Below are 17,108 nucleotides of genomic sequence, written 5' to 3' on the forward strand. Positions count from 1 at the left end.
GGTGTAAAGCACAATGGAACTGGCAGCAACCCGACCTCCGCTCCCCCACACCCCCAGCCCGGCCTTTAAAACATCACGTCATGCCTCTGCTATGTTCATTCATCGTCGACAGCAACAAACATTAACCCTTTCCCCCCTCCCCTGCTCTCTTGTATCCCCGATGGAAGGCAGACATGTGTGTGTGTGTGTGTGTGTGTATGTGTGTGTGTACAATGCAGAGCAAACACACACACACAGAGTGCTGGAGGTAGACACAGAGTGCTGGAGGTAGGCACAGAGTGCTGGAGCAACTCAGCAGGTCAGGCAGCATCTGTGGAGAGCAGGAGTGGGTGACGTTTTGGGTCGAGACCCTTCTTCTTCAGAAGAAGACCAGTCTGAAGAAAGGTCTCGGCCCGAAACACCCATTCCTTCTCTCCACAGATGCTGCCTGACCCGCTGAGTTACTCCAGCACTCTGTGAAACGTCACCTATCCATGTTCTCCACAGATGCTGCCTGACCCGCTGGATTAGGTAGAAACAAGGAACTGCAGATGCCTGTTTACAACATAAGAAATAAAGTGCTGGAGTAACTCAGTGAGTCAGGGATGGGGGGAAGAGGGAGAGAGAGGGATGGGGGGAAGAGGGAGAGAGAGGGATGGGGGAAGAGGGAGAGAGAGGGATGGGGGGAAGAGGGAGAGAGAGGGATGGGGGGAAGAGGGAGAGAGAGGGATGGGGGAAGAGGGAGAGAGAGGGATGGGGGGAAGAGGGAGAGAGAGGGATGGGGGGAAGAGGGAGAGAGAGGGAGAGGGACCAAACACCACATGTTTATAATTGAGACTCAGAGTGCTGGAGTAACTCAGCGGGTCAGGCAGCATCTGTGGAGAACATGGATAGGTGACGTTTCACAGAGTGCTGGAGTAACTCAGCGGGTCAGGCAGCATCTGTGGAGAACATGGACAGGTGACGTTTCGGCTCGGGACCCATCTTCAGACTGAGGGACTGAGTTCTCCAGCACTTTGTGTCATTTTTGACAAATTATCATCTGCAGTTTCTTGTGTATCTAGCAGATTGCAATTTAGTTTTATTGTAAATTATGCTTTAGATTAGTTTATTGCCACGTGAACCAAGGTACAGTGAGAAGCTTTTTTGCTGCGTGCTAACCAGTCAGAGGAAAGACAATACATGATTACAATCGAGCCGTCCACAGTGTACAGATAAAGGATAAAGAGAATAACTTTCAGTGCAAGGTAAAGTGCAGTAAAGTCCGATTAAAGATAGTCCGAGGGTCTCCAATGAGGTAGTTGGGAGGACAGGACCGCTCTCTAGATGGTGATAGGATGGTTCAGTTGCCTGATGTATTGCAAATAATATAATATGTAAATTATCAATGGGTAATCCGATTCCCAGCTAACTGGTAATGCCGAGACGGGATTGATTTAGCTCATAAAATCATAAATCCCAGGACCAGATGTAGGGCCATTCGGCCCATCATGTCTACTCTGTCATTCAACCGTGGCTGATCTATCTCTCCCTCCTAACCCCATTCTCCTGCCTTCTCCCCATAACCCCTGACACCCGCACTGGTCAAGAAGGATTAGGACGACAGTTTCTGAAATCGGGGGGAGAATTTGTGTGAGATTACTGGACCACAGGAAACTCGTCCCCACCCTCACCCCGGCTCCAACAAGTCTCTGGTTCAAACAGTACCGGTGATTAGAGCGGGTGTCAGGGGTTACGGGGAGAAGGCAAGAGAATGGGGTTAGGAGGGAGAGATAGATCAGCCATGATTGAATGGCGGAGTAGACTTGATGGGCCGAATGGCCCAATTCTGCTCCTATCGCTTATGGATTTATGAATTAATAGCCGCTATGGTCTAACACTCTAATAGTCTAACACTCGCAACGTTCAAAGTGGAGACAAGGAGGGTTTATTCAGAGTGCTGCACAGTTTTTGCTTTTGAATACATTTTTCATTCTGAATAAAGTCTATTATTTGCATGTGGCAAAGTACACCGTGGTAACACACACACACACACACACACACACACACACACACACACACACACACACACACACACACACACACACACACACACTCACACACACACACACACACACACTCACACACACACACACACACACACACACACACACACACACTCACACACACTCACACACACACACTCACACACACACACACTCACACACACACTCACACACACACACTCACACAAACACACACACACAGTCGGTCGGCAGCGCAGGGGGAAGGCACGATGAAACAGACAAACATCTCTAAAAGTTATTTATTCATAAAATGCTGGAGTAACTCAGCGGGTCAGGCAGCATCTCAGGAGAGAAGGAATGGGTGACGTTTCGGGTCGAGACCCTTCTTCAGACTGATGTTAGGGGAGGGGTGGGACAAAGGAAGAATATAGGTGGAGACAGGAAGTTAGAGGGAGAACTGGGAAGGGGGAGGGGAAGAGAGGGACAGAGGAACTATCTAAAGTTGGAGAAGTCAATGTTCATACTGCTGTCAAGATCCTTCTTCAGACTGAGAGTCAGGGGAGAGGGGAACTAGAGATGTGGATATGGATATGGATAACCGTTCTACATTTCCTCACCAGCATCTGCTTTGATCTGTCGTTTTCACACCTTACGCTGCCGTATCTCTAACCTCCCTCTTGTCTATTGCAGAGTGCAGAATATAGTTCCTCAGAATTCATGGTTTATCAAACTGGACTATCCTTGATCAGACTTTGCTGGCTTTACCTTGCACTAAGCATTATTCCCTTATCATGTACCTGTATGCTGTAAACGGCTCGATTGTAATCACGTGTTGCCTTTCCGCTGACTGGATCGCACGCAACACATGCCTTTCACTGTACCTTGGTACACGTGGCAATAAACTGAACTGAACTGGGCGGCAAACAGCAGAGGTAAGTAGACACATAGTGCTGGAGTAACTCAGCGGGACAGGCAGCATCTCTGGAGAGAAGCAATGGGTGGCGTCTCTTTCTTTCTTTCCATTCCTTCTCTCCAGAGATGCTGCCTGACCCGCTAGGTTACTCCAGCATTCGGTGTCTACCTTCGATTTCCAGCCGCATCTGCGGTTCCTTCCTAGACGTTTGATGCAGTTGTCGGGCGATGGTTTAACGCAACGTTGGCAGCTGTGTGATTGGGACAGTTTGCTGAGGGGCAAGTGGTAAAGTGAAACGTGTTACTGCCCGGGCACGGGCCATGCGTGTAGCCAGCACGCACGGCTGCTGGGCAAACATGATGTCATGGCAGGTCTGGTTCTGCTTAGGCAGTTCCCTCCCCACCACTGGCCAACTCAGCTGACCAACAAAGCTTAGATTTGATCTCGGCGAGCTTGTTGTATTCATCGAAAATAAACTTTCTCTTTTAAATTAAGAGCTCTATCCAGCTCTCTCTTGAATGCATTCAGAGAATTGGCCTCCACTGCCTTCTGAGGCAGAGAATTCCACAGATTCACAACTCTCTGACTGAAAAAGTTTTTCCTCAGCTCAGTTCTAAATGGCCTACCCCTTATTCGTAAACTATGGCCCCTTGTTCTGGACTCCCCCAACATTGGGAACATGTTTCCTGCCTCTAACGTGTCCAACCCCTTAATAATCTTATACGTTTCGATAAGATCTCCTCTCATCCTTCTAAATTCCAGTGTATACAAGCCTAGTCACTCACATTATTGAGAATGTGTCTGCTTCAGATGCAGTTCCACGCCCCATGACACAAGTGTGCTGTTTAACATCATTCCCCATTGACTTGATTAGCACGGGTGTCAGGGGTTTACGGGGAGAAGGCAGGAGAGTGGGGTTGAGAGGGGAAGATAGATCAGCCATGATTGAATGGCGGAGTAGTCTTGATGGGCCGAATGGGCTTCTTATTCACTGGAGTTTAGAAGGATGAGAGGGGGATCTTATCAAGACATATAAAAATTATAAAAGGACTGAACAAGCTCGATGCAGGAAAAATGTTCCCAATGTTGGGGGAATCCAGAACCAGGGGCCACACAGACTAAGAATAAAGGGGAGGCCATTTAAAACTGAGATGAGAAGAAACTTTTTCACCCAGAGAGTTGTGAATTTGTGGAATTCTCTGCCACAGAGGGCAGTGGAGGCCGATTCACTGGATGGATTTAAGAGAGAGTTAGATAGAGCTCTAGGGGCTGGTGGAATCAAGGGATATGGAGAGAAGGCAGGCACGGGTTACTGATTGTGGATGATCAGCCCACACAGGTCACGGGGAGAATGTACAAACTCCGTACAGACAGCACGCTGAGTTACTCCAGCACTTTGCATCTTTTTTGTAAACCTGCTTCTGCAGTTCCTTGTGTCTCAACTGGTGTTTATGTGACTGCAAAACAGAGCAGAGAAATGTAGGCACAAGGAACTGCAGATGCTGGTTTACAAAAAAGGGCTCAATGTGCTGGAGCAACTCAGCAGATAAGGCAGCACCTCTGGAGAGGATTGCCACAGACGGCTGTGGAGGCCAAGTCATTGGGTATGTTTAAGGCGGAGATCGGCAGATTCCTGAGTAGTGAGGACATGTGGCACGGTGGCGCAGCGGTAGAGTTGCTGTCTTACAGCGAATGCAGCGCCGGAGACTCAGGTTCCATCCTGACTACGGGTGCCGTCTGTACGGAGTTTGTACGTTCTCCCCGTGACCTGCGTGGGTTTTCTCCGAGATCTTCGGTTTCCTCCCACACTCCAAAGACGTGTAGGTTTGTAGGTTAATTGGCTGGGCAAATGTACAAATTGTCCCTAGTGGGTCCCTAGTGTTAATGTGCGGGGATCGCTGGGCGGCGCGGACCCCGTGGGCCGAAGGGCCTGTTTCCGCGCTGTATCTCTAAATCTAAATCAGGGGTTATGGGGGGAAGGCAGGAGAATGGGGTGGAGAGGGAGAGATAGATCTCAACCATTGTTTGAATGGCGGAGTAGAGTCGATGGGCCGAATGGCCTAATTCTGCTCCGATGACTTATTGAGAACATGGATAAGCAATGTTTTGGGTCAGAACCCTTCTGTAGAGAATGCCACAGTTTCCAGTCAAAGACGGTCTCGACCCGAAACATCACCCATTCCTTCTCTCCAGAGATGCTGCCTGGCCCGCTGAGTTACTCCAGCACTCTGTGAAACTTCACTTATCCATGTTCTCCAGAGATGCTGCCTGACCCGCTGAGTTACTCCAGCACTCTGTGAAACGTCACCCATTCCTTCTCTCCAGAGATGCTGCCTGACCCGCTGAGTTACTCCAGCATTCAGTTGATGCCCCAGGAACTGCAGATGTAGGTTTACAAAACAAAAGACGCAAAGGGCTGGAATAACCAAACGGGTCGGGCAGCATCTGTGGAGGACATGGCTCGGTGACACGCAAGCTGGAGTAACTCAACGGGTCAGGCAGCGTCTCTGGAGAGAAGGAATGGGCGACGTTTCGTGTCGAAACTCTTCTTCAGACTGAGAGTCAGGGGAGAGGAGACTGGGGATACAGATAGTGACGCAGAGAGATGTAGAACAATGGATGAAAGATATGCAAACAAAATAACATTCCGGGTCGGGCCCCTCCTGCAGACTCTCTGGAGAACGGCCTGGCCCGCTGAGTTACTGCAGCACTTTGTGTCGTGAGGTTATTGGCCAAGCACCACATCTCTAACCCACTGCCAGAGTCTTTGACAGAAAGTTAAACAGTCAGCACTGACTGTCTGCTGCAGAGAGACGCCGAGCTTCGATCCAGGTGTGTGTGAGTGTGTGTGTGTGAGTGTGCATGAGTGAATGTGCGCAGGGTGTGTGTGTGTGAGTGTGTGCGTGAGTGAGTGTGTGCGTGAGTGAGTGTGTGTAGGGTGTGTGTGTGTGAGTGTGAGCGCAGGGGGTGTGTGTGTGAGTGGGTGTGTGGGTGGGTGAGTGTGTGTGTGAGTGTCTGTGTCTGTCTGTGCGTGTGTGAGTGTGTCTGTGTCCGTGTGTGTGTGTATGTGAGTGTGTGTGTGTGTGTGTGTGTGTGTGTGTGTGTGTGTGTGTGTGTGTGTGTGTGTGTGTGTGTGTGTGTGTGTGTGTGTGTGTGTGTGTGTGTGTGTGTGTGTGTGTGAGAGTGTGTGTGTGTGTGAGAGTGTGTGTGTGAGTGTGAGTGTGTGAGAGTGTGTGTGTGTGAGAGTGAGAGTGTGTGTGTGTGTGTGTGTGTGTGTGTGTGTGTGTGTGTGTTAGTGTGTGTGTGTGAGTGTGTGAGTGTGGTGGCAGCGCGGACAGGCAATGTGCACTGTCTGAGTTACACACTGAGTCTCCTCTCTGTCACAGGGCACCGGGACCCACACACAGACACAGACACAGACACAGACACCCCCCGCACCGCAGTCTCTGGGACAGACGCCCTCCACAACCCAGCAGCCGGGCCGGGGATTGTAGCCGCCAGCTCCTCCTCAACTCCAGCAGCCCCGGCAGCTCGGTGAGTCTGCACCAAATACTTTGGTCTGCACCCTTGCACAGGTGAGTCTGCACGTTGGCACAGGTGAGTCTGCACCCTTGCACAGGTGAGTCTGCACCCTTGCACAGGTGAGTCTGCACGTTGGCACAGGTGAGTCCACCCTTGCACAGGTGAGTCTGCACGCTGGCACAGGTGAGTCTGCACCCTTGCACAGGTGAGTCTGCACGCTGGCACAGGTGAGTCTGCACCCTTGCACAGGTGAGTCTGCACGCTGGCACAGGTGAGTCTGCACGCTGGCACAGGTGAGTCTGCACGCTGGCATAGGTGAGTCTGCACGCTTGCACAAGTGAGTCTGCACCCTTGCACAGGTGAGCCTGCACGCTTGCACAAGTGAGTCTGCACGCTTGCACAAGTGAGTCTGCACGCCTGCACACGTGAGTCTGCACCCTTGCACAAGTGAGTCTGCACGCTTGCACAAGTGAGTCTGCACGCCTGCACGAGTGAGTCTGCACGCTTGCACGAGTGAGTCTGCACGCTTGCACGAGTGAGTCTGCACGCTTGCACAAGTAAGTGTGCATGCTTACACGAGTGAGTCTGCACACTTGCACGAGTCTGCACGCTTGCACAAGGCTGCCCGGCACTGCAGCGCTCGCTGGCCACGTTCACACGAGTGTGAGAGGCAGCAGCTGTCGGCCACATCCCTTGCACACCCCTACCCTCCCGGCCCGGACCTGCCCAGGGGAGTAACTCAGCAGGTCAGCCAGCATCTGTGGAGAGAGAACATATTCTCCAGAGCTGCTGCCTGACCTGCTGAGCAAAGATACTAGCATCTTTGCTGCTGAGTTACTCCAAACACGACGTGTCTATTTGGAGAACTGTGGTCAGTTCTGGTCGCCCCGCTGCGGAAGGGACGATGTTAAGGTGGAAAGGATGCAGAGAAGATTCATCAAGATGTTGCCAGGACTCAAGGGGCCTGAGCTACAGGGAGAGGTTGAGGCAGCTGGGACTCTACTCCTTGGAGCACAGGAGGATGAGGGGGTGATCTTAGAGAGGTGTATAAGGTCCTGAGTTGAACAGATCAGGTGAATGCACAGAATCGTTTACCCAGAGTAGGGGAATCAAGAACCAGAGGACATGAATTTAAGCTGAGAGTGGAAGGATTTAGTAGGAACCTCAGGGGATACCTTTTCCACACTGAGGATGGTGGTGGGTCTATGGAACGAGCTGCTAGAGGAGGTTGTTGAGACAGGTACCAAAACATTTAAAAGACATTTGGGCAGGTAAATGGAAAGGGAAGGTTTAGAGGGTTATGGGCCAAATACAGGCAGGTGGGACTAGCGTGGATAGGGCATCATGCTTAGATTTTTTAGATTTAGAGGTACAGCGCAGAAACAGGCCTTTCGGCCCACCGGGTCGGCGCCGACCAGCGATCCCCGCACACTAACACTATCCTACACCCACTAGGGACAATTTTTACATTTGCCCAGCCAATTAACCTACAAACCTATACGTCTTTGGAGTGTGGGAGGAAACCGAAGATCTTGGAGAAAACCCACGCAGGTCACGGGGAGAACGTACAAACTCCGTACAGACAATAGACAATAGACAATAGACAATAGGTGCAGGAGTAGGCCATTCAGCCCTTCGAGCCAGCACCGCCATTCAATGTGATCATGGCTGATCACTCTCAATCAGTACCCCGTTCCTGCCTTCTCCCCATACCCCCTCACTCCGCTATCCTTAAGAGCTCTATCCAGCTCTCTCTTGAAAGCATCCAACGAACTGGCCTCCACTGACTTCTGAGGCAGAGAATTCCACACCTTCACCACTCTCTGACTGAAAAAGTTCTTCCTCATCTCCGTTCTAAATGGCCTACCCCTTATTCTTAAACTTAGACGGCGCCCGTAGTCAGAATCGAACCTGAGTCTCTGGCGCTGAATTCGCTGTAAGGCAGCAACTCTACCGCTGCGCCACCGTGCCGGTCTTCAGCACGACATTGTGGGCTAAGGACCTCTTCCTATTCAGGGCAGTTCTATGTTTCTATTTTTATTAAGCTTACTGCATCTGCCTACAAACTCTCCAGGTAGATTTCTTGGGGCAAGCCACAAAAGATTGAATATTTATGATGTTTTGTGAATTACGTGTTGGATTTATTTTAATTTTGCAGTAACTATGTTCAGTCCCAGCGTTTGGATATATATTTTAGAGATACAGTGTGGAAGCAGGCCCTTCGGCCCACCGAGTCCGTGCCGACCAGCGATCCACACACACTAACGCTATCCCACACACGAGAGACAATTTACACTTTCACCGAAGCCAATTAACCAACGTCTTCAGAGTGTGGGAGGAAACCGGAGCACCTGGAGAAAACCCCACGCAGGTCACGGGGAGAACGTACAAACTCCGTACAGACAGCGCCCGTAGTTGGGATCGAACCCGGGTCTCTAGCGCTGTGAGGCAGCAACTCTACCGCCGCGCCACATACAGTATGTAGGAAGGAACTGCAGATGCTGGTTTAATCCGAAGGTAGACAAAAAGTGCTGGAGTAACTCACCGGCCAGGCAGCATCTGTGAAGAGAAGGAATGGGTGAAATTTCAGGTCGAGAGCCATCTTTAGACTTTTACTTTACTTGTTAGCTTTACTTGCCTTTAATTGTGCGTGCAATGAGTTTATATCATGCTGCAAACTGGTGAAGATTGTAATGTGGGAAACATTGCAATCACTGTATTGGAGAGGTTTGGAGCTGTTACCTTCAAGTGTTTGATTGTCACGTGTCCCAACAGAAGAATGAAAATCTTACTTGCTGCATCTGGACAGGGACTGGAAACACAGTGCTCATCGATAATATATAACAAGCAAAAATACTATAAATTAATAACCCCAATATCAGTGAAAAAAACCCTCCAAAGGGCAAACAAAGACTGTCCATAGCTCGGAGTTGAGACATGCTGGAACGTCAGAGGTTGAGGGGAGGCCTGATAGAAGTATATAAAATTAGACAGGGTAGACAGTCAGAACCTTTTCCCCCGGGCGGAAATGTCCACCACGACAGGGCACAGGTGTGAAGTGAATGGGGCAAAGTTTAAAGGAGATGAGGCAGAAAGGGCGGTCATGGTGGCGCAGCGGCAGAGTTGTTGCCTCACAGTGCTGGAGACCCGGGTTCCATCCCGACTATGGGCGCTGTCTGTACGGAGTTTGTACGTTCTCCCCGTGACCTGCGTGGTTTTCCCTGAGATTTTCGGTTTCCTCCCACACCCCAAAGACGTGCAGGTTTGTAGGTTAATTGTCTTGGTTTAAATGTAAAAATTGTCCCTAGTGTGTGTAGGATAGTGTTAGTGTGCGGGGATCGCTGGGCAGCGCAGACCCGGTGGGCCAAAGGGCCTGTTTCCGCGCTGAATCTCCAAAACTAAAAAAACTCCCGGCCCGGGCGGCCGCCATTGGTGGAGCGGGAGCGCGTGGCCGCTGGCTGGGTGAGGTCACGTGGGTGCGCGGGGCGGTGACGTCACCTTGTCCCGTATTTGGGAGTGGGGAAGTTGGCAACCCCTAGTTGTGGATCAGGCTGCATGTCCTCTCCTGAGCACATCTTCTTCCTGCTTTGTGTGTGGGCATGTTTGTCAGAGTCAGTGATGTTGCTGATATTTCCTCCACGCTGTACTTCACCGCAGCCACAACAGTTTCACTCTGGCTGGATCTGTAGCTAGGGAGACTTCCTGCCTGCACTAATCTCCTGCTGGGATTGCATAAACAAACCAGGCAGATTGACCAACACGTAAACACCAACATTCACAGATCCCCTCGATTAGTCCGGCTTCTCATTTTTAACTATCTTGCTCCCGGTTCCAATTTGTTAAAACCCCAATTAAAATCATTTTCACAACCCTTCCACATTCCAACCGCTTGACATGTTTGGGACCAGAGGCATTGGCCTCAGAATAAAGGGACGTACCTTTAGGAAGGAGATGAGGAGGAGTTTCTTTAGCCAAAGGATGGTGAATCTGTGGAACTCATTGCCACAGAGGGCTGTGGAGGCCAAGTCTGTGGATATTTTTAAGGCAGAGATAGATAGATTCTTGATTCGTACAGGTGTCAGGGGTTATGGGGAGAAGGCAGGAGAATGGGGTTAGGAGGGAGAGATAGATCAGCCATGGTTGAATGGCGGGGTAGACATGATGGGCTGAATGGCCTAATTCTGCTCCTATCACTTTTGAATTTATGACAAGCGAAGATCATTTTGACTCTTCGACTCTTGAGATTAATTAGTGCTCTCGTTTCCCAGAACATTTTATTGTCCGTATACAACATGGTGAATTTTACCACTATGGGATTGAGGGGTATAGTTGTGTAATTAATGCACTTATACTTAAAGATATTCTATAAAGAGAAAATGGTTTAAGCACACAGCCAGTCAGGCAGCATCTGTGGTTCCCATCAGAAGGTAAGCTGTACAGAGTGCAGAGAAGACTTACGAGGATGTTGCCAGAAGTCAAGGGTGTGAGCTACATGGAGAGGTTGAGCAGGTTAGGACTTTATTTCTTAGAGAGCAGGGGGCTGAGGTTTAGTTTAGTTTAGTTTAGAGATACAGCGCTGAAACAGGCCCTTCGGCCCACCGGGTCCGCGCCGACCAGCGATCCCCGCACATTAACACTATCCTACACACACACTAGGGACAATTTTTACATTTACCAAGCCAATTAACCTCCAAACCTGCACGCCTTTGGAGCGTGGGAGGAAACCGAGAACGTACAAACTCCGTACAGACAGCACCCGTAGTCGGGATGGAACCCGGGTCTCCGGCGCTGCATTCGCTGTAAGGCAGCAACTCTACCGCTGCGCCACCGTGCCGCCCTAGGTCTTATAGAGGTGTACAAAATCATGATGGAAATAAGGTGTCTCAAGAGGGTGAATGAACAGAATCTTTTATCCAGAATAGGGGAATCAAGAAGAAGTGGATTTGGGTTTAAAGTGAGAGGGGAAAGATTGATTAGGAACCCAAGGGGCCATTTTTTCACTCAGAGGGGTTTGGCTATATGGAACGGGAGAGTGGAAGCACGAACTATAACAACTTTTAAAAGACATTTGGACAGGTACATGGATAGGAAAGGTTGAGAGAGATATGGGCCAAATGCAGGTAGGTGGGACTAGCTTAGATGGGGCATTTGGTTGGCATGGACAAGATTGGAAAGACTGGGCTTGTATTGACTGGAATTTAGAAGGATGAGAGGGGATCTTATAGAAACGTATACAATTATAAAAGGACTGGACAAGCTAGATGCAGGAAAAATGTTCCCAATGTTGGGGGTGTCCAGAACCAGGGGCCACAGTCTAAGAATAAAGGAAAGGCCATTTAAATCTGAGGTGAGAAAAAACTTTTTCACGCAGAGAGTTGTGAATTTGTGGAATTCTCTGCCACAGAGGGCAGTGGAGGCCAATTCACTGGATGAATTTAAAAGAGCGTTAGATAGAGCTCTAGGGGCTAGCGGAATCAAGGGGTATGGGGAGAAGGCAGGCACGGGTTACTGATTGTGGATGATCAGCCATGATCACAATGAATGGCGGTGCTGGCTCGAAGGGCCAAATGGCCTCCTCCTGCACCTATTTTCTATGTTTCTATGGGTCAAGGGGTGACTGTGTGACTGGAAGCTACAAGTGTGCACTTTGATCAACCAATAATCTGCACAGTCCCAGCAGAACAATGGTCACCAGTCATGGGCAATGCTGGCCAACTCGCGAAGGGCCGAATGGCCTGCTCCTGCCCCTATTTATATTGCACCTCCCCATAAATGTGCAGGAAGGAGCTGCAGATGCTGGTTTACACCGAAGAAAGGCACAAAATGGTGGAGGAACTCAGCGGGTCAAGGCAGTATCTCTGGAGAGAAGGAATAGATGGCGTTTCAGATCCAGGGGAGGGGGAAGGGGAGGGCGGGAGGGGGAGAGGGGGAGGGAGAGGTGTAGGGAGAGAGTGGAGGACGGAGGGGAGGGAGTGTGGAGAGAGGGAGAGAGCGGGGGAGGGAGGGAAGGAGTGGGGCAGAGAGGGGGAGGGGAGGGAGGGAGGGAGGGAGGGAGGGAGGGAGGGAGGGAGGGAGGGAGGGAGGGAGGGAGGGAGGGAGGGAGGGAGGGAGGGAGGGAGGGAGGGAGGGAGGGAGGGAGGGAGGGAGGGAGGGAGGGAGGGAGGGAGGGAGGGAGGGAGGGAGGGAGAGGGGGAGAGCACGGGGAGGGAAGGTGTGGGGGAGAGAGTGGGGGAAGAGGGAGGGGAGAGGGTCACCCCTTATACGTTCAGGCGTAGGGATACACAACATATCCCAGGGACAACAGCAGACAAGGAGGATCAAATCACACATGTGCATGCGAGTAATCATTCTGTGCTTGAAATCCCTCTTTTATTGAGTGTCTAGAAGTGCCTGAGGCTGAGGGTCCTTGGCTGAGCTGAGACCCTCTGTGGCTGAGACCCCTGTGGCTGGGATAAGACCCCCTGTGGGTGGGTTGAGACCCCCTGTGTCTGAGACCCCTGTGGCTGGGATAAGACCCCCTGTGGGTGGGATGAGACCCCTGTGGGTGGGCTGAGACCCCTGTGGCTGGGATAAGACCCCCTGTGGGTGGGTTGAGACCCCTGTGGCTGAGTCTCCCTGTGGCTGAGACCCCTGTGGCTGGGCTGAGACCCCTGTGGGTGGGCTGAGACCCCCAGCTCCAGCCCGTCCCACCCTGGCGCTGAGGATTGCAGCACTGGTCCAGGTGCAGTGGGACGGACAGTTACTGTTCTGACACATTGCATCCTTACCCCCTGTGAGCTGGAACACTGTGCTGTTCATTTATCTCTGCAGATTTCAATAGACAATAGACAATACACAATAGACAATAGGTGCAGGAGGAGGCCATTCAGCCCTTCGAGCCAGCACCGCCATTCAATGTGATCATGGCTGATCATTCACAATCAGTACCCCGTTCCTGCCTTCTCCCCATACCCCCTCACTCCACTATCCTTAAGAGCTCTATCTAGCTCTCTCCGGAAACTTATTTCTTTCCTTGATGACTTTTTGGTCAGATTAAAAGACAAATGGCGTCTGTAATCCCCTCTATATCCTGGGTCTCACGCACTTGAACGAAAGGCGGATGGGCGAAAAAGATTGTTTGAAGAAGGACTATCTGTCCAGTTTCATATTTAAGTTCCGATGTAGTTCTGGTCGCCCCATTACAGGAAGGACATGGAGGCTTTGGAGAGGGTGCTGAGGAGGTTTATCAGATCGCTGCCTGGATTAGAGGCTGTCAGCTACAGGGAGAGATAGACACACAATCCTGGAGTAACTCAGCGGGACAGGCAGCATCTCGGGAGAGAAGGAATGGCTGACGTTTCGGGTCGAGGCCCTTCTTCAGACTGAATCGAAGGTAGACACACAATCCTGGAGTAACTCAGCGGGTCAGGCAGCATCTCGGGAGAGAAGGAATGGCTGACGTTTCGGGTCGAGGCCCTTCTTCAGACTGAGAGTCAGGGAAGAGGGAGACACAAAGATACGGAAGTGTAAGGTGGGAAAACGAGACATCAAAGGGGATGCAGATCAAGAAGAGTAAGGGTGATTAGTACGGGTGTGACCGAGTACGGGGAGAAGGCAGGAGAATGGGGTTGAGAAAGATAGTCAGGATTGAATGGCGGAGTAGACTCGATGGGCCGAATGGCCTAATTCTGCTCCCAAGACGTCTGGACTTAAGAACGTGTGCAGGCAGAGGAGATTAGTTTAATTTGACACCATATTCGGCAAGAACATTGTGGATCGAGGTGTCTATCCAGCGCTGTAAGCTTCTATGTTCTAATGTGGTTGGAAGGACATTTGTGCGTACGTGTGTTTTGGCAAAGTGCTTCTGATTCTGGGTGTAACTTCATGATTACGTTCCCTGCAGGGACGTCCGCCCGTACTATTTTAATGTGTGTTTACAGCTGGAAATCACAGCAGATCCGGTTTAAGATGCTGCGTCATTTCAGACTTGTGAAAGTAAAGTTATCACCTGCTCGCGCCCTGTGTTTACACTGGAGGACAGACCGCGTGCAGATGGAAGGATTCCATTATCCTCTCCAGCCCTGGCATTAGTCGGGCGGCACGGTGGCGCAGCGGTAGAGTTGCTGCCTTACAGCGAACGCAGCGCCGGAGACCCGGGTTCCATCCCGACTACGGCCGCTGTCTGTACGGAGTTTGTACGTTCTCCCCGTGACCGCATGGGTTTTCCCCGAGATCTTCGGTTTCCTCCCACACTCCAAAGACGTACAGGTTTGTAGGTTAATTGGCTTGGTGTATGTGTAAATTATCCCAAGTGTGTGTAGGATAGTGTTAATGTGTGGGGATCACAGGTCAGTGTGGACTCGGTGGGCCGAAGGGCCTATTTCTGTGCTATATCTCTGAATTAAACTAGTGTGTGAATGGGCGATCGCTGGTCAGTGTGGACTCGCTGGGCCGAAGGGCCTGTTTCCGTGCTGTATCTCTGAACTAAACTAAACTAAACTAAAGAAGGACTAGAAAACCCATGGAGCTGCAAGTGGAAACGTCAACGGAGGTAAATCAGCAGGTGAATGGGAAAGGTTTCACTGGATACTGAGAAAGGAGAATCCGTTAATCAGTTTAGTTTATTGTCACGTGTACCGAGCGAGGTACAGTGAAAAGCTTTTGTTGCGCGCTAACCAGTCAGCGGAAAGACAATACATGATTACAATCGAGCCATTCACAGTGTGAAACAGGGGAAAACAGTAACAAGTTTTGCATGCTATCCAATCAGATCATATAAATATTGATAAATATAAATATGAGTTGTGAATCTGTGGAATTCTCTGCCACGGAAGGCAGTGGAGGCCAATTCACTGTAGGCCCGGACACTGTAGGCCCGGACACTTTAGCCCAGTGAATATAAAAGAGAGCTAGATAGAGCTCTAGGGGCTAGCGGAGTCAGGGGATATGGGGAGAAGGCAGGCACGGGTTACTGATTGTGGATGATCAGCCATAATCACATTGAATGGCGGTGCTGGCTCGAAGGGCCAAATGGCCTCCTCCTGCACCTATTTTCTATGTTTCTGTACATTCAGTTCAAACTCAAGTCCAACAGGTGGAGCGGAGGGGAAGATACAGAGTGCAGCATATAGTTCTCAGCATTGTAGTGCAGGATTTCCAGAGACATCACATGTACCACTACAAGTCCACCGCTGATGTTCCTGCCCCTTGGTTCCAGGGCCTTTCTGGGTTATCCGTCTTGACAGACCAACAGAGGTCCCGGCCTCTGGGAGGAGTCCAACGGTACCGGAACGTTCCGCCTAGGCCGCTGAGGGAGGGGACGCCTGGGGAGCCGGCTGTGGAAACGGATGTGCCGGCTAAGGCCAGGCCAGAGTTCCAGAGCCCCGGCCGCAGGGGGCAGAGTCCACCCGCCCACCGATCAGCCGTGGAAACCCTGATGAGGTGGAGATCGGCCGCCACGGGGGGGGATTTCAAGCGCCCTCTCGTAATTCTGTCCGGATTAAAGGAGGTGCCGACCATCAGTTGCCGGACAATCAGTGGTGGAGCCGTGATATAAATCACCTCAATGTTATTGTGATAACAACCCATTACCTCTCAGGTAGGGTTGCCAACTATCTCACTCCCAAATACGGGACAAGGTGACGTCACCGCCCCGCGCCCCACGTGACCTCACCCAGCCAGCGGCCACGTGCTCCCACTCTACCAATGACGGCCGCCCGGGCCGGGAGGCGGGTTGCTATGCAACCTCCGTTAGGCGGCGCCCGGGCCTACAGCGACCCCCGGGCTAAAGTGTCTGGGCCTACAGTGTCCGGGCATACAGTGTCCAGACCAACACTGTCCAGGCCTACAGTGTCTGAGCCTACAGGTCCCCCCGTGTCGTCCCCCCCCCCGTGTCGTCGTCCCCCGTGTGTCCCGTCCCCCCAGGCCTAATACGGGACAAGGGCGGTCCCGTACGGGACAAACCAATTTAGCCCAAAATATGTGATGTCCCGGCTAACACGGGTCAGTTGGCAACCGCACTATCAGTAGACATCATGCATGTTTTTATTGAATTACCTGTTCTTCCCAGGTCTCGGTGGGAGCAAGGAAGATGCAAGCAATCAGATGGACAACTGTTTTCCAGCGGTTCCCTGGAGCGTGACAGAAACCACTTTGAAACACAGCGCGGTGCGAGACGTCATTCCCACACCATGTTTGTCACGAGCGTGCAGATGCCCAGCTCTGGGCTTTGCCTGGGCGGTGGTGGTGGAGAGGATGGCAAGCCTGCCCGCCCGCCATTCCCAACCATCGGGCGATCCCGGACCGAGAGAGCGGAGCGCAGGGCGGCGCGGAGACGGGATCTGTCCGCGCTGGACCTCCAACGGGAACTTCTCGCCGACAGACTCAAGTGTCCACTGGTCTTCCTGGCGCCCCTCGTTCTGATGATTCTCTTACTTCTCATTCTGTTTGGTGTTTATATCCTGAGACCATTCCACAAAGGTAACGCCACAGAACGGGGCAAGGAAGTGGAGATGCTTGGGGGCTTGAACAAGACACAGAGAGGGTGGTGAATCCGTGGAACTCATTGCCACAGAGGGCTGTGGAGGCCAAGTCAGTGGATGTTGCGAAGACAGAGATAGATGGATTCTTGATCAGTGCGGGTGTCAGGGGTTATGGGAGGAGGCAGGAGAATGGGGTTAGGAGGGAGAGATAGATCAGCCATGATTGAA

At 51.4% G+C, this 17,108-nt stretch overlaps 1 protein-coding gene across 2 annotated transcripts in view; it reads left to right on the forward strand.

Annotated features, from left to right (window-relative positions):
• Positions 1-5,649: 5,649 nt before the first annotated feature.
• Positions 5,650-17,108, forward strand: part of LOC144601668 (uncharacterized) — a 33,121-nt gene continuing 21,662 nt past the window's right edge. For both annotated transcript variants that reach the window (XM_078413909.1, XM_078413910.1), the window contains exons 1-3: positions 5,650-5,730; positions 6,285-6,432; positions 16,469-16,878. In XM_078413909.1, coding sequence (XP_078270035.1) covers positions 16,590-16,878 — 289 coding nt within the window. In that variant the 5' untranslated portion in view covers positions 5,650-5,730; positions 6,285-6,432; positions 16,469-16,589. The remainder of the gene's footprint in view (positions 5,731-6,284; positions 6,433-16,468; positions 16,879-17,108) is intronic.

The sequence above is a fragment of the Rhinoraja longicauda genome, chromosome 17, assembly GCF_053455715.1.
Source record: "Rhinoraja longicauda isolate Sanriku21f chromosome 17, sRhiLon1.1, whole genome shotgun sequence".
Lineage (NCBI taxonomy): Eukaryota > Metazoa > Chordata > Chondrichthyes > Rajiformes > Arhynchobatidae > Rhinoraja > Rhinoraja longicauda.